At 42.1% G+C, this 24,371-nt stretch overlaps 3 protein-coding genes across 7 annotated transcripts in view; all 3 read left to right on the top strand.

The window, feature by feature from the left end:
- Positions 1-2,132: 2,132 nt before the first annotated feature.
- Positions 2,133-11,063, top strand: sll (adenosine 3'-phospho 5'-phosphosulfate transporter 1). 5 transcript variants are annotated; one of them, XR_011238006.1, is made up of 10 exons: positions 2,147-2,474; positions 2,882-2,992; positions 4,016-4,119; positions 6,198-6,388; positions 6,749-6,973; positions 7,063-7,213; positions 7,617-7,825; positions 8,005-8,130; positions 9,078-10,376; positions 10,483-11,063. XR_011238006.1 is itself a non-coding variant. In XM_069505911.1 (9 exons), the coding sequence occupies exons 1-9, from the start codon at positions 2,175-2,177 to the stop codon at positions 9,222-9,224; spliced, it is 1,272 nt and encodes a 423-aa protein (XP_069362012.1). In that variant the 5' UTR covers positions 2,133-2,174; the 3' UTR covers positions 9,225-11,063. The 5 variants fall into 5 exon arrangements, 3 of the variants coding, with proteins under 3 accessions (XP_069362012.1, XP_034836026.1, XP_069362013.1); XR_011238005.1 differs by having other exon boundaries at positions 9,078-10,414; positions 10,479-11,063; XM_069505911.1 differs by having other exon boundaries at positions 2,133-2,182; positions 9,078-11,063.
- Positions 11,064-17,439: 6,376 nt separating this feature from the next.
- LOC117992441 (B2 protein-like) lies at positions 17,440-19,660 on the top strand. The gene is made up of 4 exons (XM_034980138.2): positions 17,440-17,613; positions 17,917-17,943; positions 18,311-18,556; positions 19,253-19,660. Exons 1-4 carry the CDS (start codon positions 17,569-17,571, stop codon positions 19,397-19,399), a joined length of 465 nt encoding a protein of 154 aa, XP_034836029.1. The 5' UTR covers positions 17,440-17,568; the 3' UTR covers positions 19,400-19,660.
- A 332-nt stretch (positions 19,661-19,992) lies between these two features.
- Positions 19,993-24,371, top strand: part of LOC117992434 (uncharacterized) — a 29,567-nt gene continuing 25,188 nt past the window's right edge. The window contains exon 1 of the mRNA XM_069505901.1: positions 19,993-20,314. Within this exon, the coding sequence (XP_069362002.1) occupies positions 20,272-20,314 (43 nt within the window). The 5' untranslated portion in view covers positions 19,993-20,271. The remainder of the gene's footprint in view (positions 20,315-24,371) is intronic.

Here is a 24,371-nt window from a genome sequence, read left to right as displayed (position 1 = left end):
CACAAGAAAGACCCGGACATTGACTTCGAGCTCATCGGAGAACCTTTCGATTGATGTTAAAGTTAAATACCCACCTGAAGTTATGCCTGAAGCCTGACTAATCTTATTAATTCGGCCGAAGTGCTAGTTCTTTGTAAACTCATAAGTTCAATAAAAATAGTGATTGATACAATAATTCATGTTCTCCTTCTTTCTTCGGTTGGGCCTGTGCAGGTCAATGGTTGGTTTTTTCAATTTGAACATGAATTTTGAATGATACAGGAAGCAGTCCTGCTATAGCGTGGGTGGGACAACGCTAACCGAAGATTTTTTAGCTCATGCAAACAAAACAAACTAGCAATAATATTAGCCTTAGCAAAAACATAAACAAGCGTTTATTAAAGCAATATGCATAGCAATAATTATTAACAAAGCAGTAAAATCAAACGGAATGTTAGGGAGATCGCAGACCGCGACTTTTTGACGCGATACAGCCATGAAAAGTTCCGTGTACCTAAGGTACCTTTGCCTACGATTCCGTATCGCTATACTGTCATGTCACTCTGTATCGCCATACTAACATTTTTTGTATTAAATGCGTTATCAAAGAAGAGTGTACACAGCGACACGGGCGCGTGCTATGGTAATGCATTGAATGCAAAAAACGAAGCTGTGTTGAACTGTGTCGCCTGCGCGGCTGCGTCTCCGTATACCTACGCTTAGGCTGAGCTTTGCGTTCAAGCCACGGGTTCAAGCGGCAGCGTAGGTACGTGCGACTGTATCTCTACAAAAAGTCGCGGTGGGCGATGCCCCTTATTGTCTCGTGGGCGAGTTGTAGAGCCGGCGGCGCCGCGCCGCGGGCACCATCAGATACTTGACGTTCTGCTTGTAGTAGGGACATGATGGCTCGTCACAGCCCTGCACGGCCGCCTCGTGGATGCCGCCATGACCTGCGTCAAACTTTTGATTATCGCTTTGCTACGCTCTTGACTGAGTAGTTCGTGAAAAGGAAATCTTCGCCGAGCTAAGGAAATTCGCGCACCAATGGCACGAGAGGTAGGACGGCTTATATAGCACCGTGATCGTGAACCGGAGGCGATGGCATGCGGGGATCTACGTTTTAGTGATCGTCTACTCCAGAAAAGGGATTCTCTGACTACTACAAGGCAAGTGGGTAGATACGAGTATTGGGCGCGCTTGGGTTGGTGGGGTCATTGAAGGAACGTACGTAGGTAAGTTAAACTTTTACAGGTTTAAAGCCGACAAAGCCTGGATGGGGACACTTCCAGTCTTCTGCCTTCTCCTTCTCTCAAAAATCTGAATAAAGCGATTTTATTGTTACCTTGTCTCTGTAACATTTCGTCTCCTATAAGAAGCCTTCGAGCGCCAGCAAGCAAGCACGGCCCACACACAGCAACAGCGCAAACAGCTGCTAGAAACTCCAGCAGAAGCATTACAGCCTCACTCCAAAACATTTTGACTGTTGAAATAATTTCATAATGAAATAATGTCCAATTTACCTATCTTTTATTTTTAAAGCCTTGAAACATTTGGCTTTAAATTAGATTTTAATTACAAAAATGAGAAATAATATTATTAGAAAAATTGAAATGAATCTGTTAAAAATTTTCAGTCAAAATTCAAAATCATTCAAAATCTCCTTGCCTTTGCACGCCCACTGACATTTCTACCAAAGAGTATATCATCACTACCATATCACTACGTTTTATTTTTACCTTGCGCTAGTGATTACTGGTGATTACATACTCTTTGCCTTGCATAACAAATAGTTCTTTAATCTAAGCCATAGTCAGACCAAAAGTTTTTAATACTAAGATTAAGAGTTTAATAAAATTCCTGCCGTTAAATAACGAATTTCGTAAAGAGGAAAGCTCGTGAATATGTAACGGATAAGTACACATTAGTACTCTCAAAAGCCTAGCATCCAGATAGCTTTGCCTGCTAAAAAAATGTTAATGTTTGTCTTCAACTGTCAAGTTAGTGTTACTTCTTCTTCTTCTTCTCTTAATATATGGCTTTTTCCAGTGCCATGTCAGCACAATGCACTTTGCCAGTCTCAAGTAGATTGAAGGAGAAGAGATTGGCCGGTAAAAATGTGCAGTTAAGATAAAAAACTGTCAGTCAAGTTCAGTGGTCAAGTTGACATTGACATTTAAACATGTGACGCCGACGGGATGTTTTGGTATTTTTACATATTTTATGAAAAAACGAATTTATTTTAAGTTTAAAATATATAGCAATGGTACTCCAATCAATTTCAATCTCATGCGTGTCTACTCGTATAATAGTTAACCTTGTAAAGTGCATTGTTTCGGATTAGCTCTCCTTATAGTCTCTATAGAATAATTCACAACTTAGATTTATTTCGGTTTTGTGCATACCTACAATCCATATTAATCAGTATTATAGCCAAGATCTGATAAAGAACTGAATAATTATAATAATATTACAATGCGCTCGAAGATTATAATTGGGTAAGTGAAAGTTTTGTGTTAAAAAAGTTTGCTATATTGCACTAAATGTTGTCCATTGTATGTTTTATAGCGGTAAATTTAGCTATTTACTTACTGTTACCACACAGTAATGTTCATAAACTTAAAACTACTTACAGGTTGGTTGTAAATTTTTTAATCTCCTAAAACTGTGTTTTTCTAAGATAAAATGCAAGGATATTCACCAGGATGCAAGTTATCTATGTATGCTTTTGATGAAATTGATTATAGTTGAGGTTACAGAAGTACTAGTTTTTATTATTCCCACAGAATATGTGTGAATAGCTGATTTAAGTAAAACTTTATTGTTTAAATATTTATTATTGTAGAATATTTATGCACTTAATTGTATATTGAAATATACTGTATGTGTGTGTGTGTGTGTGCAGGTTGGTGCTGGTGCTGTGTGTGCTGGGAGTGCTGGTGCTGGGTCAGTTCTACCACGAGCTGCTGGCTGCGTACGAGCAAGCCGGCACCCTGTCTGACTCTGAGTATTCCTGGTATGTACTTCATTCTATTTCTATGTATATATATTTAATAATAAAAATTTATTGACCTTAAATACAAGTACAAGCTTCCTATAAATACCTGTGTTGCAGAAGGTAGCCAGGGATACAAAAGTTTTCTTAATTTAGGCACTAAAATCCAATAATATGTAATCTAAATCTAGGTTACATTTAGAATTTTAAATGTACATATTGAACTAAATTCAGATTTAAATAACTTAATTACAAGAACAAGTTTCCTACCCTCTGCACTAACAAATACCTGTATTGCAAGGGATAAAAAGTTTTCTTAATGTAAGGACCAAAATGAGATGGTGATGGTAACTTCATCTGTACATTTAGGTTGTTAAAAACCCTGTGGGAACCCTTTGATTTGACAAAGTAGCCTATGTCTGTCTCCACTCTCCTTTTTTTAGGGTTCCGTACCTCAAAAGGAAAACAGAACCCTTATAGGATCACTTTGTTTATTAATAAAAGGGAAATGAAAGCTATCTCTGTGCCAAAGAAATGATGCCCATGACGTGGCCTGTGTGGATTTAGGTTTTGTAAAAAATTCTGTCCTCTTCTCCCATGATGCATGTATGATGAGCTGTAAAAAGGTAACAGATTGCCTTTGCATTTATAATAATACTAGATAATGCCTGTGACTTTGTTAATGTAGATATAGGTTACTAGCTTATGCTCGCAACTTCGTCTGCGTGGACTACACAAATTTCGAAACCCTGTTTCACCCCCATAGGGGTTGAATTTTCAAAAATCCTTTCTTAGTGGATGCCTATGTCATAATAGCTATCTGCATGCCAAATTTCAGCCCGATCCGTTCAGTAGTTTGAGCTGTGCGTAAATAGATCAGTCAGTCACCTTTTCCTTTTTGTATATTTAGCTTAAATCCCATCCAATCTCATTGATTGTGTGGAATAAAATGCAACTCTCACTCACAAAAGCTAGGCACTGTACATTGATATTATGTCAGACACCCTCCCGCAAGTCTGCTAATTCATTATTCTTTTGTTTCAGGGTTTTCAGATTATTGTTAAATCTGTTTGGATACTCGACAGTGTTAGTGCCATGTTACGTTTTGTACAAATACTTGGAAAGGACCAACTACTTTGACAAAATAAGTAAGTAATTGACTACTGAATAAGTCTCTGTCCAAAAATAATACTATCTTTGTGAAACTGCCTTATTCATAAATGTGTAAAAAACAGCCTTGTAAAGTTTCTCAATGATATTTTATTATTATTTATGCAAAAGATGTAAAAGTTAATTGAATTTCAATTTCATTTACAATGAAGTTTAAATTTCTATTTTTTTATTTTATAAAAAAAAATTTATTTGTTCATGACCACATTTTTTTGTGATGTAACCACAAATTCACGGTTTTCCAATTTTTCCCTTATGTGTGCTATAAGACCTACCTACCTGCCAAATTTCATGATCCTAGGTCAACGGGAAGTACCCTGTAGGTTTCTTGACAGACAGACAGACAGACAGACAACAAAGTGATCCTATTAGAGTTCCTTTTTACCTTTTGAGGTACGGAACCTTAAAATGTTACTTAGTATAATTCAATGACATAAGTTGTTCAAAAATGACCGCAATTTTAGAGACGTCCATCAATTTTATGATGCTGATAACAACTGTTGATAAGGAATTGGCCATTAATCAATAGCAGTAGAGTTATCTGGTTGTACCATGTACCATGTACCATGTAAACATTACCTATACTGATAACAAGACAACATGTGCCTTGTCTGCTCAATGTTCAGCTACTTGATGCTTGTCTATAATCCAGGCATCAATCAATGTACTAAATCATGTGAGATAGGTTTTAGTGTGCTAGTTTTGCTTTATCTTTATCTGGCTACTACTTATATGAAACTAGCTTATTCCCGCGACTTTGTTAGCGTGGACTACACACATTTCAAAGCCCTATTTTACCCCCTCAGAAGTTGTATTTTTAAAAATCCTTAGCGGATGCCTACGCTATCTGCATGCCAAATTTCAGTCCGATCCGTAAAGTAGTTTCAGCTGTGCCTTGATAGATCAGTCAGTCAATCAGTCAGTCAGATTTCCTTATATGAAAATATATAGATAACTAAGAAAATAGAGCAAAAAATTATAAAAATAGGCAATATATTATGTTTGCGAGCGAGAGATTGGGCGGCACGGCGTCACCGGCAAAGGGGTACTTAAGCCAATTTATTAGACGCGGATATTGCTGCATTTCGTAACATATCAAAGAGAAATAATTTGATAACAATATAATAAACTGTTAATGTATAATTTTCAACAACGTCAATAAATATCATACCTATTAGTCATTTCGCGTCAAAGCGTTACTTTATGTGAGCCTCGCTTGAACAAAAAGTACATTATATCACTTCTATTATAAATGCGAATGTGTGTTAGTTTGTTGGTTTATTGGTTTGTCCTTCAATCACGTCGCAACGGAGCAACGGATCGACGTGATTTTTTTGCATGGGTATACCTAGTTTAAGACCTGGAGAGTGATGTAGTGTGTGTGTGGGTTTTATCCCGGAAAATCAAAGAGTTCCCACGGGTATTTTTAAAAACCTAAATCCAAGTCGCGGGCATCAGCTAGTTTCTTCTAAATCATATCATCATCATCATCAAACCATGCACTTTCCGGTCCACTATTGAACACTGATGTCCTCTCACAATGAGAAGAGTTGTAGCCATCCATCACGCAGACCGAGTATCTATCGTGCAGCGCTGACTGCGACGTCCGTCGTCCGTCGTCCGGAATTTATGCGGCCGCGGTGTTACCGTTAATTTGAACGCGCAAATTATGAACGAGTAGCATGAATCTCTGTTGTTCTTGTGTTGAAAATCTTAACGTCAAGCATTAAGGTCTGTATTTATATTTCATTGTTTTTATATTTCATTGTATTCTGTTTTAGTCGGCTTTAAGTTGCGCTTTTCCGCGCTAACGATTTTTGGTGATGAGACTTATAAGAGTGGTACAGTAGCCGGCAAACAACTTGAGTATTGACGCCATTGGCTGGCGAATGGCCGGTGCACGATTGGTTGACACGTCGACTTTCGCTTTCCGGATTCGTCAACTTTCTCCCACTACACTGCTTCAGGTCCGAGTTGTTTACCGCGCACTATAGTACTGCCATAAATATAGTTTCTAAGCAAGCACACTTGTTACTTATACATGGTTTGTTCGCAGCTAATCAGACGTGGGTTTCCCGCGCGCTGTTCGCATGTTTCTCGGAGCACGACCGCATCCCCGAGGCGGTGAAGCCGGCCAAGGTGGAGGAGAGTCCGCAGCGCGAGGGGCTGGAGCTGGCCTTCTGCTTCACCGGCCTCATGGGCGCCTACCTGGTGTGGGGCCTGCTGCAAGAGAAGATCATGACACAGGTGACTAAACACGCCTTCTGAACGAGAGGTCTCGTGCGTTAAACTGACTTGAAGAATCATTAAAAGGACGACTCAAAAAATTTAATGGTACGTCACTTGAAGCGATGACGTCACGAACTGGCCTCAAGCCAGCGTAAAGCTCAGCTCAAGCTCAGACATTCAACACCTAATTACCTGCATTTTATTGAATAAGTAAATCATTAATTCATTCATTCATCCAGCAGTGCCATCACGTTGCAGGGGACGATAAAGCGGGGTGGAGCGAGAGTCGCTTCTTTACGTAGTATTGTAGCAATATTATTATAATCACATGTTTGGTGCTAAGAGAGCTGGTTACTAATAAAATCAATTTGTCGCCAGAACTACGCGATGCCAGACGGCACGTTCCTGCGGTTCAACGACTCCCAGTTCCTGGTGTTCATCAACCGTCTCCTGGGCTTCCTCATAGCTCTGACGAGGCTGCTGTGCACTCGGCAGCAAGTGATCGCCGCGCCGCTCTACAAGTTCTCCTACTGCTCGCTCACCAATATCATCAGCGCCTGGTGCCAGTACGAGGCCCTGAAGTACGTCAGCTTCCCCACACAGGTGATAGACACGCCCGCCCCCACCCATATCACGTATAGTTGTGAAAGTAAATGGCCTCTATCTATACTATAATATAATAATGTCGGCAGGTGCTATCAAAATCATGTAAAGTGATCCCGGTGATGCTGATGGGCAAACTGATCTCGCGCAACAAGTACGAGCCGTACGAGTATGGCACTGCGCTTCTCATATCTGTGGGCATGATGCTGTTCATGTTCGGCAGTCAGGACCAACCCGCCTGTATGTATTGTATTTTATAGCGTGGCTGTTTGTTTATTTTATAGCGTGACTCTTTGTGTATTTTATAGAGTGGATGTTTGTTTATTTTATAGCGTGGCTGTTTGTGTATTTTATAGCGCGACTCTTTGTATATTTTATAGCGTGGCTGTTTGTTTATTTTATAGCGTGGCTGTTTGTGTATTTTATAGCGTGGCTGTTTGTTTATTTTATAGCGTGGCTGTTTGTTTATTTTATAGCGTGACTGTTTGTTTATTTTATAGCGTGACTGTTTGTGTATTTTATAGAGTGGCTGTTTGTGTATTTTATAGAGTGGCTGTTTGTTTATTTTATAGCGTGGCTGTTTGTGTATTTTATAGCGTGACTGTTTGTGTATTTATAGCGTGGCGGTTTGTGTGTTTTGCAGCGTGGGGCGCCACATCAGCGTCTGGCATCTGCCTGCTGGCGCTGTACATGTGGTGCGACAGCTTCACGTCATCGTGGCAGGGCGCGCTGTTCCGGCGCCACTCGCTGCAGCCGCTGCAGATGCTGTGCGCCGTCAACCTGTGCTCGTGCGCGCTCACCGCTGCGGCGCTGCTGCGCGCCAGGCCCTCGGCCACGCCGCGCCTGCTGCAGGTAACACAGCCTCGTTCCTCCTTCGCCGTTCTACCACAGAGCAGCGAGGACCCGCGGTAAGGCGGCAGGGTGTCGCCGTGTACACCAGCCTGGCTGGGTAAGATGGCGGCTCAAGGGATATCTTTAAAAGAAAACTTACAAAAAATTGTTTATTAAAATAATAAAATGTTGTTGTGCAGAACCCGATGTTCGTATCGGACTGCGCGCTGCTGTCCGTCAGCTCGGCGCTGGGGCAGCTGCTCATCTACCGCACCATCGCGCGGTTCGGGCCCGTGGTGTTCACCATCATCATGACGCTGAGACAGGTAATCCCGCGCCACATCCGTGCCTTAAACACCAGGAAATCCTAAGTACATAAATACAAGTGAATCCATACTATAGGCGAAGGACGAAAATCATGTGTAATGCATAAGCATTGATGTTGAGAGCTCTGCACTGGAAATTGTAGACGAGTATCACACACAATCCTTACCGGCCCACTACTGAGCCCGGGTCTCCTCTCAGGATGAGAAGGGTTTATCACTCTGAGTCTGAGAGCACAGCGTTGGAAGACTCCCTACTAAGTGGACAGAGGACGAGTGAGGCGCCGCAAGACGGTGGTGTGTGGAAGGCCTTGCAGACTGACAGACAGACGGACAGTCAGACACACTTTCGCATTTATAATATTAGTATAGATAAAATAAATAAATAAATAAATAAAGCCTTTATTTCCAATCGATAATTCAAAAGTTACATTAATTTTTATAGTTCATTAGGTACAAGCATTTTTATTTGTACAATTCATGACAAAATATGACTATAGTAAACACAAGAATAGTTAAAGATAAAGCCGGTATTACAATATTAATCAGTCTATAATATTATTCTTATTATTTAATATTTTATTTTAATGTCAATTCAAGTAGTCAATATTTAGTTTTTAATAGTGTTGATGTATTTATAGTACTTATGTCAAAATTTCTTATATTCATAATTTCAATGTACCTATTTCTATTTATGTTCTGTTTTAGTGTTTTTTTTTTTTTTTTTTTTTAAATTATAAATAACGTCTTGTAATGTCATTGCAATTGGAACGCCCATTTTCGGGCATAGGCCTCCTCCATCCTTTTCCATTCGTTTCCGTCCCTTTATTTATTTATTTATGTTTAAAACTAAAGCTACGAGGGTTCCAAACGCGCCCAGGTCTGAGAATAGCCCAACAAAGTCAGCTGTGTGTATGTTGTTTGCTAAGTCTTTGTTTGTGTGCGGGCAGGCGGTGTCGATCCTGGTGTCGTGCGCGGTGTTCGGGCACGCGATCTCGGCGCCGGGCGCGCTGGGCATCGTGCTGGTTTTCGCGGCCGTGCTGCTGCGCGTGCGCTGCCGGACGCGCAAGCAGAAGCCGCCCGCCCAGCCCGCCTAGCCCGCCTAGCCCGCCTAGCCGTCACCCCTCCCCCCCCCCGCACTACACCAACACAAAAAAAAAAACTAAAAACACTAGGTTAAAACTATTTCGGTTTTACCACAAACACTTTAGTTTAAATACAATTCTGTGAATTTATTAAGCAATATGTTTCATAGCATTTAATTCACTGAATTTTTACTGGAAGAAAGAATGAATTGCAAAAAATCAAAGCAAACTACGATTTAGCCATAATAGTTGTATAAATAGATGGCTTAAAAGTAGCTAATTTCAATACAGTTAATGTATAAGTTAAACAATACTAAGCCATCGATATAAGTCTTGTGTGTAGCTGTGGATCATATTGTGCAATTAGCCCTTGTAGTAAAACAATGGTTTTTTAATGTCTCGAAAATAATGTCCACTATTGATATTAAATACATTATGTAGTGTTACTTTGTAAATAAGTGTAATTGGTACTGATTCATTAAACTGGTGGGAGGCTTCGGCCGTGGCTAGCTGGCCCTACCGGATAGTCGTGCCGCCAAGCAAGTTCGCGTTCCGGTACGATGCCGTGTAGAAACCAAAGGGGTGTAAGTTTAATAAAAACAGCCATACCCCTTCCAGGTTAGCCCGCTTCTGCCTTAGACTGCATCATCACTTACCACCAGGTGATATTGTAGTCGAGGGCTAACTTGTATCTGAATAAATAAATAAACTATAGTTATGAATAAAAGATTAAGTCTTAAAGGCACAAAACTATAACATAATAAAAATTGTATTTATTATTTAATATCTAGACTTTATTATAATGTAAGGATTGCTATCGTTTTCATATTAATATGAACCTTTTATTTCTACAAACCATTAATTTATTGTTACCATAAATTTAATTATTCTTTGTTTTATAAAAACAAAAAATCTAACAGTGACAGCTTAACGCCCTATGCCTTACAGCGATTACGCACTCATCCGATCCGAATACGTAAAAATATAGTAAAGTTAGAACATTTGTTAGTAAAGTTAGAATATTTGTGAGTGAAGTTAGAACATTTTTGAGTAAAGTTAGAACATTTATGAGTAAAGTTAGCACATTTGTGAGTGAAGTAAGAACATTTTTGAGTAAAGTTAGAACATTTGTGAGTAAAGTTAGAACATTTTTGAGTAAAGTTAGTACATTTGTGAGTGAAGTAAGAACATTTTTGAGTAAAGTTAGAACATTTGTGAGTAAAGTTAGAACATTTGTGAGTAAAGTTAGAACATTTGTGAGTAAAGTTAGAACATTTGTGAGTGAAGTTAGCAGGAACTTCAGGTCGTGCCTGTTAGCATTATACACTCGGATCTGACTTTGACAGTTATTTTAAGAAGAACTGTTAAGATAACCATTTTTTGTTGACAAACTTATTGTAAGAGCTGTCAAGTTTGATATTTTTACAGTTAAACTGTAAAAATACCTTTGCTCGTTTTCGACTCAGCATCTCGTAAGGCTCGAATGGCCAGTTTACTAGAATATAAGATTAATATTATTCTCCTCTCAAAAACAAAAACTTCCCAGTGGTTTACTTTTGAAGTTGTTCCAGGTGCAAGGGGTCTTGCAAGTAGGAGGACCCGGGTTCGAACCCGGCAGGGACAATTTGACAAATTATAATTAATTTCTAAATTGGCTCGGGTCTGTTTCGGTGGGAAGCTTCGGCCGTGGCTAATTATCACCTTATCGGCAAAGCCGCGCCGCCAAGCTCCGCCAGCAGTCGGTGCGAGGTCGACATTTCAGCACCTTGGGACCCCAACGACTGTCTATTCGTCAAAATTTATGTGTTCCGCTTATTGCTACTTATACCTTACAGTCGAAATTAATAATTAATCAATGGGGCCGATTCTCTAGTACACAATCTCTAAACTAAACTAAATTAACAGGTCTAAATCTAGTGCTTTCCTTTTCCGCAAGCAACATTATGAAAGGGATAGCAATAGATTTAGACGTGATATTTTAGTTTAGTTTAGAGATTGTGTACAAAGGAATTAGCCACATTATCTAGTTAAATCAATTTTTAAAAAACGTATAATTTTGACATTAAAAAGCATGCTAAGTTACTTATCGAATGCCATTAGACTGCATCATCACTCACCACCAGGTGAGCTTAGTCCTCCACTATAAAGAGCAGCAATATCACCGAACACCTTTGTGACGTGTACTATATAAATAAAATACTCGAACGAAGTACGTTATAATGATTGAATTGTAGGTGTGTATACCTACTACCTATAGTTTATAGTTGTATTGTAGTTTATAGTTGTAGGATTTTGTACTGTTGTACATTATGTTATCTCATTTATTTAAAGTTTTTTGTGAATTCTTGTATGTACTTTAAATGAAATTGTACATAAATAAATAACTATTTACAGTAGATATTTTTGTTTTATAATTTTTTAAACCCCATCTCCTAATTGCTGGTGGAAGTTTTTTTTTGGAAAAGGTACCCCGTAGTTTCGTAGAAACCATTTCTAAAATCACAATTTTGGGAGCTGTTCGGTTGAAAATACAGAGGCACATAATATTTTAAAAAGATTTCATCGTTCCTCCTGGCTGAGTATAAAAAGCGTTAGTCAAAACAAAAATTGGTTTACCCCCTCGAGTGATGCCTACCTAGTTAAATGACTAAAGGGTAAGGGCCTGCCCCACGACACTGCAAGAGATTGTCATATGACACGACGAGTACAAACTAGAAATATAACTTAAATAGTACCAAAGGTACGATAGGTTGTACGGTACGCGGCCGAAAGTAATGTACTTCGACCCTTAGAAGGTGATAGCAGATTTGTAGAGCGTTGTCCCTGTCGTTGAGACCGACAAAACGTCATAAAGGTGTGAGTGAGAGGTAGAGTCATAGACATGATAGGTACGACGACCTCCCTGGCGCAGTGGTGAGCGCTGTGGTCTTATTAGTGGGAGGTCCTGGGTTCGATTCCTGGCAGGGGTTTGGAATTTTATAATTTCTAAATTTCTGGTCTGGTCTGGTGGGAGGCTTCGGCCGTGGCTAGTTACCACCCTACCGGCAAAGCCGTACCGCCAAGCGATTTAGCGTTCCGGTACGATGCCGTGTAGAAACCAAAGGGGTATGGGTTTAATAAAAACTGCCATACCCCTTCCAGGTTAGCCCGCTATCATCTTAGACTGCATCATCACTTACCATCAGGTGAGATTGCAGTCAAGGGCTAACTTGTATCTGAATAAAAAAAAAGGTACAAAAATAACTGCAGTATGCTTAGACATGCTTTGACGGCAGTCTGGGAATGCCTCTGCATGCCTTGGAATGCTTCGGCAGCCGTCGGGGATGCTTCAGCATTCTAAGTGCTGTAGTGAAGCCGAGATCCTCTGCCGTGCAGTGTCGCGGCGACAAAACCTCATATCATATCTGTGCACCTCATATCTGTGTAGCATTGCTTCTGTCGGGTGTTCAACGACACCTCAAGGCTTTTTCTAAAAGCGAGTTCCTAAAATCAAAACTTTTTGGTAACTGCACCATAGAGAAAAACTCAATGTTATTATCATAACGTTGACGAACCTTATAATTTAGAGTTTAGGTTATTTTTGTATGATTTTTGAAATTACCCATTGTGTTCTGACTGGCTAATAATCAACAACAACAATATCCATTATGAGTACCTGGATATAAAGTATTTCAGAACATTCAACTTGAAAAGTAGGTAATATTTAGAACGGTAAGTTCACGTCTTCTAACTTAGTATCGCCAGACGTGATCGCCTAGCGGGTGTCAGGCATTGTCTTATATATTACTTGTCAGGGTCAGTTCCCTGCAGGGGCATCAATAATTAGAGAATCTTATCATCATCATCATGATCAACCCATTGCCAACCTAACCCAATACTAAGCAGGAAGATCCTCTCACAATGAGAACGTTTTAGGCTGCCTCCAGTGTGGGATGGCAGACCTCATACACAGCTTTGAACACATTATAGAAAACTCTCAGGCAAGCAAGTCTCCTCAGGATATTTTATTTCACTTGCTTAAACTCGCATAACTCTGATAGGTAGAGAGGGAGCCCGGAATCGAATCCCATACCCTCCGAACAGGAGATTCAAGTCTTAGGGGTCATCAAGGTTTTAACCGAATCCGAAACCGAATTATGAGGCGGCCTATGGAGGCGTCGCTCGCGGCGCTCCCTAAGATCCAGCGGCCGCGTGCGCTACACTCCTAGGTAAAGCCGGCTGGTCGTTACAGGCGGCTGGTGGAGGATGTGGGTGCAGCTGGCGCTGAGCACGCTGCTGGCGCTGCTGGCGGCGCCGTGCGTGCTGCAGCGCGCGTGCCCCGCGCGCTCGCCGCGCCCGCCCACCAGCGTGTGCATGCAGCGCGTGCATCCAACAGACAAGTCAGCCTCTGCACCTCAACACTGAGGCTGAAAACTTTTTTCATTGCGAGATAGGATTACGCTTGACGACAATATAATTCATCAACATCATGATCAACCCTTCGCCGGCTCACTACAGAGAACGGGTCTCCTCTCAGAGTGAGAAGGGTTTCGGGATCGAACTCCGACCTCCGATTAGAAGGCGGACGTCCTAACCACTAGGCAATCACAGCTTTATAATAATTGCTAATAATGAATAGCAATGATGAGGTTGGAGCGCGCTTGGCTCGACTCACCGAGTAGTGGCTCGACTAACCGAGTAGTGGCTCGACTCACCGAGTAGTGGCTCGAGTCACCGAGTAGTGGCTCGACTCACCGAGTAGTGGCTCGACTCACCGAGTAGTGGCTCGACTCACCGAGTAGTGGCTCGACTCACCGAGTAGTGGCTCGACTCACCGAGTAGTGGCTCGACTCACCGAGTAGTGGCGCGACTCACCGAGTAGTGGCTCGAGTCACCGAGTAGTGGCTCGACTCACCGAGTAGTGGCTCGACTCACCGAGTAGTGGCTCGACTCACCGAGTAGTGGCTCGACTCACCGAGTAGTGGCTCGACTCACCGAGTAGTGGCTCGACTCACCGAGTAGTGGCTCGACTCACCGAGTAGTGGCTCGACTCACCGAGTAGTGGCTCGACTCACCGAGTAGTGGCTCGACTCACCGAGTAGTGGCTCGACTCACCGAGTAGTGGCTCGACTCACCGAGTAGTGGCTCGACTCACCGAGTAGTGGCTCGACTCACCGAGTAGTGGCTCGACTCACCGAGTAGTGGCTCGACTCACCGAGTAGTGGCTCGACTCACCGAGTAGTGGCTCGACTCACCGAGTAGTGGCTCGACTCACCGAGTAGTGGCTCGACTCACCGAGTAGTGGCTCGACTCACCGTGTAGTGGCTCGACTCACCGAGTAGTGGCTCGACTCACCGAGTAGTGGCTCGACTCACCGAGTAGTGGCTCGACTCACCGTGTAGTGGCTCGACTCACCGTGTAGTGGCTCGACTCACCGTGTAGTGGCTCGACTCACCGTGTAGTGGCTCGACTCACCGAGTAGTGGCTCGACTCACCGAGTAGTGGCTCGACTCACCGTGTAGTGGCTCGACTCACCGTGTAGTGGCTCGACTCACCGTGTAGTGGCTCGACTCACCGAGTAGTGGCTCGACTCACCGTGTAGTGGCTCGACTCACCGTGTAGTGGCTCGACTCACCGTGTAGTGGCTCGACTCACCGAGTAGTGGCTCGACTCACCGAGTAGTGGCTCGACTCACCGTGTAGTGGCTCGACTCACCGTGTAGTGGCTCGACTCACCGAGTAGTGGCTCGACTAGAAGATGGACCTATTCACTCTTCTTTAAAGGCACTGAAGTTATAGTTGGCAGGAAACACGGACGCCGGAATGGTATTCCACCCACACCTTAGCGGTTCGTAGCAAAAACGTTTCGTACGGTTAGTGATGTCGACCAACGTTCACGGGTTCTCGCTGTTCTGTATGACGAAGGAGGAACTAGGTAACGTAGCGTTCCTGAGTACATCGCACAGCTCCTTCACCTTTCTACCATCGTACCGCAAGGCATCGTCAAGACTCAAGGTCTACATCCGTACATAGTTGAAATTCCACGGACGCGTACGAAGAGATTTGCTTCCTCGTTTCTAATCCCAACCGCTAGAACATGGAACGCCCTTCCGGCATCAGTTTTCCCCTCCACTTTTGATATGGGTACCTTTAAGTCAAGAGTGAATATGTATCTTCTAGGCAAGCGCACTACATCTTAGGCTGCATCGTCACTTGTCAGCAGGTCTGAATTCAGCCAAGCGCAAGTCTATAAATAAATAAAAAACCATCCTATTCAGCAGCTGTAGGTACATCCTTCTTTGAATATTGATTTTGTTTCAGATATCAAATTAGATGTTCAAGGAAATGCTAAGACGCGTACCTACTTATGCAATTTCTGACTAAGTACATTACGAAAACTGAAAAAAATTTGTGAAAAAATACTGAATAGGTAAATAACTAAGTACCTAAAAACAACTTTTACCTTATCTACCTACTGAATACCGACTTAGACCAGTTTCTAGACGCAGCGGTGCAGTAAGCTGTTGACTAATCCGACGCTGTAGGTAACTATGTTGATTCTTAAGCAGCCTTTTTCTCCTGTTTCATTAGTATTCTGATGAAGCGACTTCTCCCGTGCGGATTTAAGTATTTCAGAATCCCGTGGGCCGTGAGAAACTCCCATTTTCCGGGACAAAAAGCCTATACGTACTTATTAGTAGCCTAATAGGTATGTCCTTCCCCGGGATGCAAGCTATCTCTGTCAAAATCGGTAAAACAGATGCGTCGTGAGCATCTAACAGACAGACAGACTTTCGCATTAACATTACCTACCTAAGTAGTATGGATTAATGAAAAATGATTGATTAAGCTGTGATAGCCTAGTGGTTAGGACGTCCGCCTTCTGATCGTAGGTCGGGGGTTCGATCCTGGGCACGCACCTCTAACTTTTCGGAGCTGTGTGCGTTTTACGTAATTAAAATATACCTATCACTTGCTTTAACGGTGAAGGAAAACATCGTGAGGAAACCTGCATGCCTGAGAGTTCTCCATAATGTTCTCAAAGGTGTGTGAAGTCTACCAATCCGCACTTGGCCAGGGTGGTCTATGGCCAAAATCCTTCTCACTCTGAGAGGAGACCTGTGCTCTGTAGTGAGCCGGCGATGGGTTGATCATGATGATGATGATGATGTTTTTTGTTATAGTTGGAGGATGATAAACCGTACACAGGAAGAGTTGTTGTGAATATTTGTAAAGCGGTGTGTGGTGGTGAGTGGTCACCTCCGTCGTGTGTTTACAAAACAACGCGCCTCTGTCCGTCCGCTTACAAGCGGGGTCTACTAAGAACTCCACTGAACAACTCGATTGAATTAGGTTTTTTAAAAATCCCGTGGGAACTTTGATTTTCCGGGATAAATGTCTTTATCTAAGTATACCCATGCAAAAAAATCACGTTAATCCGTTGCGCCGTGCGATGTGATTGAAGGACAAACCAACAAACAAACACACTTTCGTGGGGACGCCCCGCACACCCGCACATCCCCCACGCTGACCCAGTGTGAGACAGTGCGGGTGTGCGGCGCGTCCGCCCGCCTCAGACCCCGATTGCCATATTATCGACATAATCGAGGTAAAAAAAATGGACCTCTCCATTTTATTAAATCACTAGCTTGTGCCCGCGACTTCGTCCGCGTGGTTTACACAAACTTCATATCTGCCTTTCAGCCCTTCGTCCAGTAGTATAAGATGTTCGTGCGCAATAGTTTAAGATAGATCAGTCAAATCAGTCAGTCAGTCAGTCAACTTTTCGTTTTATATTTATTTAGATGAAAACTAGCGCCTATAATTGCAATGAAGGTATGAGGCGGGGGAACGCCCCGCACACCCGCACGTCACCCGCGTTCCCCCGTACCGGGTTAGCGCAGGGGCTGTGCGGTTGTGCGGGGCGTTCCCTCCCTGATTGCCATCTCGATCTGTCGCGGACTATACTGTATAGGTAGCCCAGACAGCACGAAGGGGTCGAATAAAAGCCATGCTTTTTTTATATAATATGCCAGATATAGGTAGTAGTCGTATATCAGAGCCAGATTGGGCCCATTTATATAGCTTTTCTGTTGTGCAGCAGTTTAAATAGCACATGACAAAGTGAGACTGGCTCGATATTCTTTTTTAAGCTATCACAAACAAAATCAAAACTCGAAGCGAACTCGATCCACGCACGCACATTTCCTGCGGTAGTGCTCCACCGGTGTGAGTTCACAGCAGGCGACTATGCGCGAGCGCATAAAGCGCAGAGGCGGGCGGTGTGCGCGCGAGTGCTTCTGTCGGCGTTGCTGCGGGTGCCGCTGGCTGCTGTGCTGCTTCTCTTGCCGCTGTACCTGCTGTCACCGAGAAGACACATGATGCTGCCCTGGCTCCTTGTCGCGCTGTTTGCCGCCTACCAGGTACCTAGGCGATAGTTGGCAGCTATTCTATGAGTATACCTATCTCGTGACAAAAGACGACTTTTAAGGTGTTCTGTGGTCAAGGGACGATATGTAGGTGTTATTCTTGTTGCTAAAATGCTAAGGATGAGTATAGGAAGCAGCAGTTGATCTTTTTCTTCTTATACCTAAATTAAATTCAATGGTATCTGATATCTGTTTCCGTGTAAAAACGTCTCCATGCACGATTTTTGACTTCAACTTATAATAAGTAGGTACCTACCTATTATGTTTTGATTCTAATGACCAATTTATCTGTTCCAGGCAGCACCGGAATGTAAAAACTGTGTGGTGAGTACCTATATGTTAAATTGTGATAATATATACCTACCTATCATATTATGGCTATTCAAAAAGTAGTTCTAAGTATAAATAAAAATACTCTCAGTTAAGTATTTATATTATTTTGAGTACAACAAGCTAGGAAATATTAGTTATATTTAACTAAGATAATCATTTGTTACAATTAGAACTTGACTAATTATTTTAAGCTTATTTGGTGATTTAACGACACCCAGTCTTGACACCGCTGAAAACTCAGTCTGTGTCCATTGTTTAGTTTCATTTGTTTCCAATGTTTAACTCAACTCAACAATGTTTAACTGAAAACTCTGTCTGTGTCCATTGTTTAGTTTCATTAGTTTCCAATATTGAACAGATGCTTGGCAAAGAGGAGAAGGCGATGTTCCGCGCGCACTCGCAAGCTTGCCTCCCGCAGTCGCGAGTGGAGCCCAAGCTGCTGCAGAGCCTGCTGCGCGGCGAGCTGGTGGACGAGCCCAGGCTGAGGAAGCATGTGTACTGCGTGCTGCTCAAGTGCAAGCTCATCAGCAAGGACGGCAAGCTGCAGAAGAATGCTGTGTTGGGAAAAATGGCCGCACGCGCTGACGGGAGGAACACTACCAAAGTAAGCTTGTAATACTTAGTTGCAGGTATTTTTCTGTAGATGGGTGTTATACATGACCAGGGTTCCCAGGGGTCGAGAACTCTGTCCTGAGGAAGCAAATCTTAATTACTTTTAGTAAAATATCGGACGACTAAACTCACGTGCTTGTCTCTCGACTGGTTGGTGATGTATACTCTACTGGTGTCCTTTTTTAATGGTCCTTGGTTACTGTGGCCTAAAACACATGTACAGTAATTCATAAACGTAGCATCCACCTAAGGAAACACATCGTATTTCCTGAGGATGCTACTTCAATTCCGGTTAAAAAGTTCTGCTGTATCTGGCAGTCACAGGTTTAGACAAGGAACTGTGAAGTGGAGGCGATCACAATGGATCGGGGACGGTTGAAGTGATACGTGCAGGGCGATTGTCTAAAACCTGCATCAATCATTATTACAATCTCAATTGTTCTGATTAGCTGAATTTGTGCGATTCTTGTTGCAACAATGCATTGTAGCCAATAGTGAGCGAGCGTTAACCAATCAGAGATGATTGCGATCGTGACATTGTAGCTGTCATTCTCCCGCAATCGCGCAGCAGGGTATTCAAGAACCTGCATACCCCCAAAGAATAAGAAGAATGGCCCTTAAGTACTTAGTTTATACTTACTCGTCGTTTGTCGATGTTTAATAGGTTTAAAATGATTAATTTATCCAGGTATTGGAAAGCTGCGCCTCGCAGCCCGGCGACGCACCGGAAGACCTGGCGTGGAACCTGTTCCGCTGCGGCTATGACAAGAAGGCCATGCTCTTCCACCACATGCCCACGCCCAGCGCTGGGGGCACCGACAACGACGCCGTGTAGCGACCTCTGCTCCATCTTTATACCTAGCACTTTTGTCCTTTACTAAACATAATAATTAACCGACTTCAAAAAAGGAGGAGGTTCTCAATTCGTCGGAATCTTTTATTATATTATTAGGTCACCGCCCTACTAGTGACTGAAAATTCTTACTCATGTTATTCTTCATTTATTATATTAATATTATTGTGTATTTTTATTATTCGTGATGTTTCAATAAATAAATTTTTACTATTGTAACCCTATATTGAGCCCATGAGCCTTATTAAAAAAATGTGAATCTCTGAAAAGACTGGGATTAAAAAATGTACCTACTCTATTAATTATCTGTTTAGTAGATAATTGTTATTTAACAATGTTTTACACCACAAACATAGTCAATTTACCATTGAAATCTATGACTGGCGCCCATTAGCATAGATTGCAGTTATTTAGTAGTTAGGAGTTGCGCACAAGTGTAAATGACACTGGAAACAACTTCATGATCTCAGCAGGCGGCAGGCTGTATGTAGGCGGTGAGCCACTGCTGCGAGCTGCCATTCGCCAAGTCGCCAGTTCGCAGCTACCTTTGCCTAAACACGTCGCTGTCGAAAAAAGTTTACATTCCATTTACGAAATTCACGCGATGTTTTCTAATGCATGGGGATTGTAAACCATACACAATAATATGATAAGCTGATTAGATGTGATAAGTTGTATGAAATTCAGCTTGAAAGTTTTAATTAATTACAGACTTAAAACTATGAAAGTGATCATTTTAGCATAAAAGTTTTCGATAGATAATATTGATTATGTTGAATTATGAATGATTTTGTACTAGTTTAAGTGATTTTGTGTTAAAAGGTGCTATTAGCTGTTTAAAACAGAGTTGTCTGATGTGTGGCATCAAGGAGAGAATACAGGAGATTGTTTTTAAACGTAAGTATAACTTAAAATTATTTCACAGTTCGAAATGCCTGCACATCGCGATTGCCCAGGCATTCTCTGAAGAGTCCCTGGGGAACCTGTAGTACGCGACAGGTCGACATGACAATCGGGGTGAGAACGTCTCGCACACCCGCACAGCCCCTGCGCTAACCTGTGCAGGTGTGCGGGGCGTCTCTCCACCTCATACCCCGATTGCCATCTCGACCTGTCGCGTACTATACTTTTGTTGTTTGTCAAAATATTTATACTTAGGTACTGGTTTTATTTTGGCCTTATCTGACTGACTCTTGTGTGGTGCTGCTGACAGCCTGTGACGTCGTGCCGTGTGATAGGACGGAGATGGACTATGATATTGTAGTCCATCTCTATATTGTCCTCCGTTGACAGTAGGTACCTATTACCTACTTAGTCCGTTGTCGTCTACGTTGGCTCTAAACGATACCTACTTAATAATCCTTGAAATCATAACTTAATAGGTACTCAAGCAAGTCTTGCAACTAGGTAAGCACTTAGTTATAAAATTGTGTCTTGTACCTACCAATACAATTAGCATAACACTTATGCATTAAGCAGGCCATTAGATATTTCTGAATAATTAAAGCCGAGAATTACGCAAGAAAACAGAGATAAATTATTAGGTGTAGGCTAGATCTTCACCTATTCACCACCACCGAGAAACCAAAGGGATGTGGGCCACACCCCTTTGGTTTCTACACGGCCTCGTACCGGAACGCTAAATCGCTTGGCGGCACGGCTTTGCCGGTAGGGTGGTAACTAGCCACGGCCGAAGCCTTCAACCAGACCAGACCAGAGAAATTATAAAATACTAAGCCGCTGCCTGGAATCGAACCCGGGACCTCCCACTAATAAGACAACAGTGCTTACTGCTTACCACTGCGCCAGAAAATGAACCGGACCTTGGTAAAAAAAAACTAGATATAGGGAAAGATGTTGCAATGTACCTAAATAGCAACAAGTAAAAATGTCATTTAAAAAAAAAACCACTGCGCCAGAGAGGTCGTCAATCCTGGAGAGGCCAGCTGTTATAGTATTCTCGAGCTGTGGCGGACTATAGGTACACCTACTGCGGCAAGCCTGTGCAAATCATAAGACGATCTGTCAACCGATTGGGGGCATCATTATAGAGAGCATTTTGTCGTTTGGTTCAGCTGAGTCACCGCACGTCGCACGTCGGTGTGGGTGTACCGTGTAGCACAATGCACAACATTTACAGCTAATTGACTTCTATTACAACAATACATCTAAGTTGCCGGTGTTGCCGGTAACAACTGTGGCAGGACAGAAAGCTCTATATTTAAAAGATTTAAAAATATGTATATAATTAAGTGATAGCCTAGTGGTTAGGACGTCCGCCTTCTAATCGGAGGTCGGGGGTTCGATCCCGGGCACGCACCTCTAGCTTTTCGGAGTTATACAGTGCGTTTTAATTAATTAAATATCACTTGCTTTAAGGGTGAAGAAAAACATCGTGAGGAAACCTGCATGCCTGAGAGTTCTCCATAATGTTCTCAAAGGTGTGTGAAGTCTACCAATCCGCACATGGCCAGCGTGGTAGACTATGGCCAAAAACCCTTGTCACTCTGAGAGGAGACCCGCGCTCTGTACTCTCTGTAGTGAGCCGGTGATGGGTTGATCATGATGATGATGATGATATAATTAAGTACATATTATTAAGTAACGCGCGTAAAGAGTGGTAAAGATCCTAACGACAGGCTTGGAATATTCGGAATAAACGGGTGGGGTTTGAACCGGTGACCTTTCGGATTTCAGTCCGCTCCTCTAACCGTTGAGCTATTGAGGCTCTAAATTGTTATTAGCCTGGCCAATAAATAACTGTATTATTCATGGATCAGTAATTGATAGGTAGACTCTATTTACTAGGTAATCGTGTGAAAAATAATGGCACTAACGTATGTAATTTACTCAGCGCCTGGGGCTTTTCGTAAATTGAAACTAACCATTATTCAAGTCATCACTAAGCATTTATATCCTACATGTAGTTACTAGGCAGATAAGTCGGTACTTATACCTAAGTAAATGATAAAAGAGGGTGTACAGAGTAAAATATGCAAGAACCTCGATAGCTCAACGGTTCAAGGACTGAAAGGTCGGCGGTTCAAACTCCACCCGTTGCCGTACCTACTATTGTTGTACCTAGGAAAAGGGAACAACAGATAGGTGACAACCCCTTAATAAGTATAGGTCACCTAACATCTGTTGGGGTTGCAGTACAGTGGTCGCAAAATAAGTAGATAAGTATCTAGTCCAATCTGAAGGTGCAGTATGGACTACAGTGCTAGGCACTTTTATACGTTACGCCGATGTACCTGCGCAGAAATCTAATTTTTGAATGGCGCGAAAATATCGTCAATCATAGCGAGCGGCCGACCACTATTGGTTGCTGAATTCAGTTACATATCTGTGGTTGCTGGTTGCTGCCTATTATTTACGAGTGAGGTAGCACACTCTCTGTTGTTCTTGCCTCTTGTGTTAAAAATGTTAACGTGATGCATTATAGTCTTTTCATTGGTGTAACTGAAGGCAAGTACTGTTACATATTCTATTAGTTTTAGAATGCACAAGTGAAGCTCTTTCATAATATGACATTTTACTTGATATAGTTATCTTACTTCGAAAATTGAACCACATGACCACAATTTAGGTAATTTTTTTGTGTAACCACAAATTTTTCTCCTAATGTCTGCTATAAGACCCACCTACCTGCCAATTTCATGATTCTAGGTCAACGGGAAGTACTCTGTAGGTTTATTGACAGACCGACAGACAGACAGACAGACAACAAAGTGATCCTATAAGGGTTCCGTTATTCCTTTTGAGGTACGGAACCCTAAAAAAACGCGAAAAAATATATAAAATGCCTATAATTTAGTAAAAGTTTACGATATATTGCAAATGAAACATCTAACTGACGCTAGAGGTCAACGAACGTTACATTAGTAGGCTACTCGGAATGCAGCCAACATTCTTGGCATCTACGCCCGGGCGCATGATTGGTATGTCTAGCAATTAGATAAGGCTAGCTTCAAGTTTTATTGTTATACTAGCTAATGCTCGCGACTTCGTCCGCGTGGACTACACAAATTTCAAACCCCTATTTAACCCCCTTAGGAGGTAAATTTTCAAAAACCCTTTCTTAGCGGATGCCTACGTCATAATAGCTATCTGCATGCCAAATTTCAGCCCGATCCGTCCAGTAGTTTGAGCTGTGCGTTGATACATCAGTCAGTCAGTCAGTCAGTCAGTCAGTCAGTCAGTCACCTTCTCCTTTTATATATATAGATTTTCAGTAAAAAAAGATAAGCAGCGTAGGTGGGATCCAGGAATAGGCCTATAGCTATAAAGCAACCGAACAAACTATCACATTGATCTACAGTTGCAGTGTGCTACAGAGCACAGTGAATGAGTATGGTCTTATTGGCGGTTATAAGGAAATAGTCGCGAGGACATGTCCGTTTACGTCCGCTAAAATCGTATTATATATTTTATGGAGGCCGCATTTAGCCGGCGCCGATTCCCGCGCGGCCGATTTGGCATATTATTGATACTTTAACGAGATATGACAGCTGAATAACCGCGATCGAGTCACGCGATTGTTTGCGGAATTCGTCCGCAGTGTTTAAGGAAATGTTATATCTATCTCGCGCAGTTATATCCTTAAAAGATTTAGGATCAGAAGTAGCTACCTGCGATGTCTAAAAATAACTGTTACGAAAAATATAGAACTGACATAAATACCTAATTTGTATTTATTTATTTATTAAAGAAGAATATTTACAGTTTACAACAAGTTTGGTGCATTCATAAACTTTAAATAAGTTTTTCTATTATTATTGCTATTGCTGAATCCTTGTTCAACATAATATTTGGTGCATGGTAGAAGCGGGGATGGCCTAGTCCTACGTTCTTATTCTAGGGGTTTAGGTTTCGATCCCGGGCACACAATTCATATTATTATTTGTTAGTAAGTAGTTAGGTTATTACTGAAGGGTAAGTATTAGGTAAGTTA

The sequence above is a fragment of the Maniola hyperantus genome, chromosome 21 (assembly GCF_902806685.2).
Source record: "Maniola hyperantus chromosome 21, iAphHyp1.2, whole genome shotgun sequence".
Lineage (NCBI taxonomy): Eukaryota > Metazoa > Arthropoda > Insecta > Lepidoptera > Nymphalidae > Maniola > Maniola hyperantus.
The sequence above is the reverse complement of the archived record's forward strand: the minus strand, read 5'-3'. Positions and strand labels throughout refer to the sequence as shown.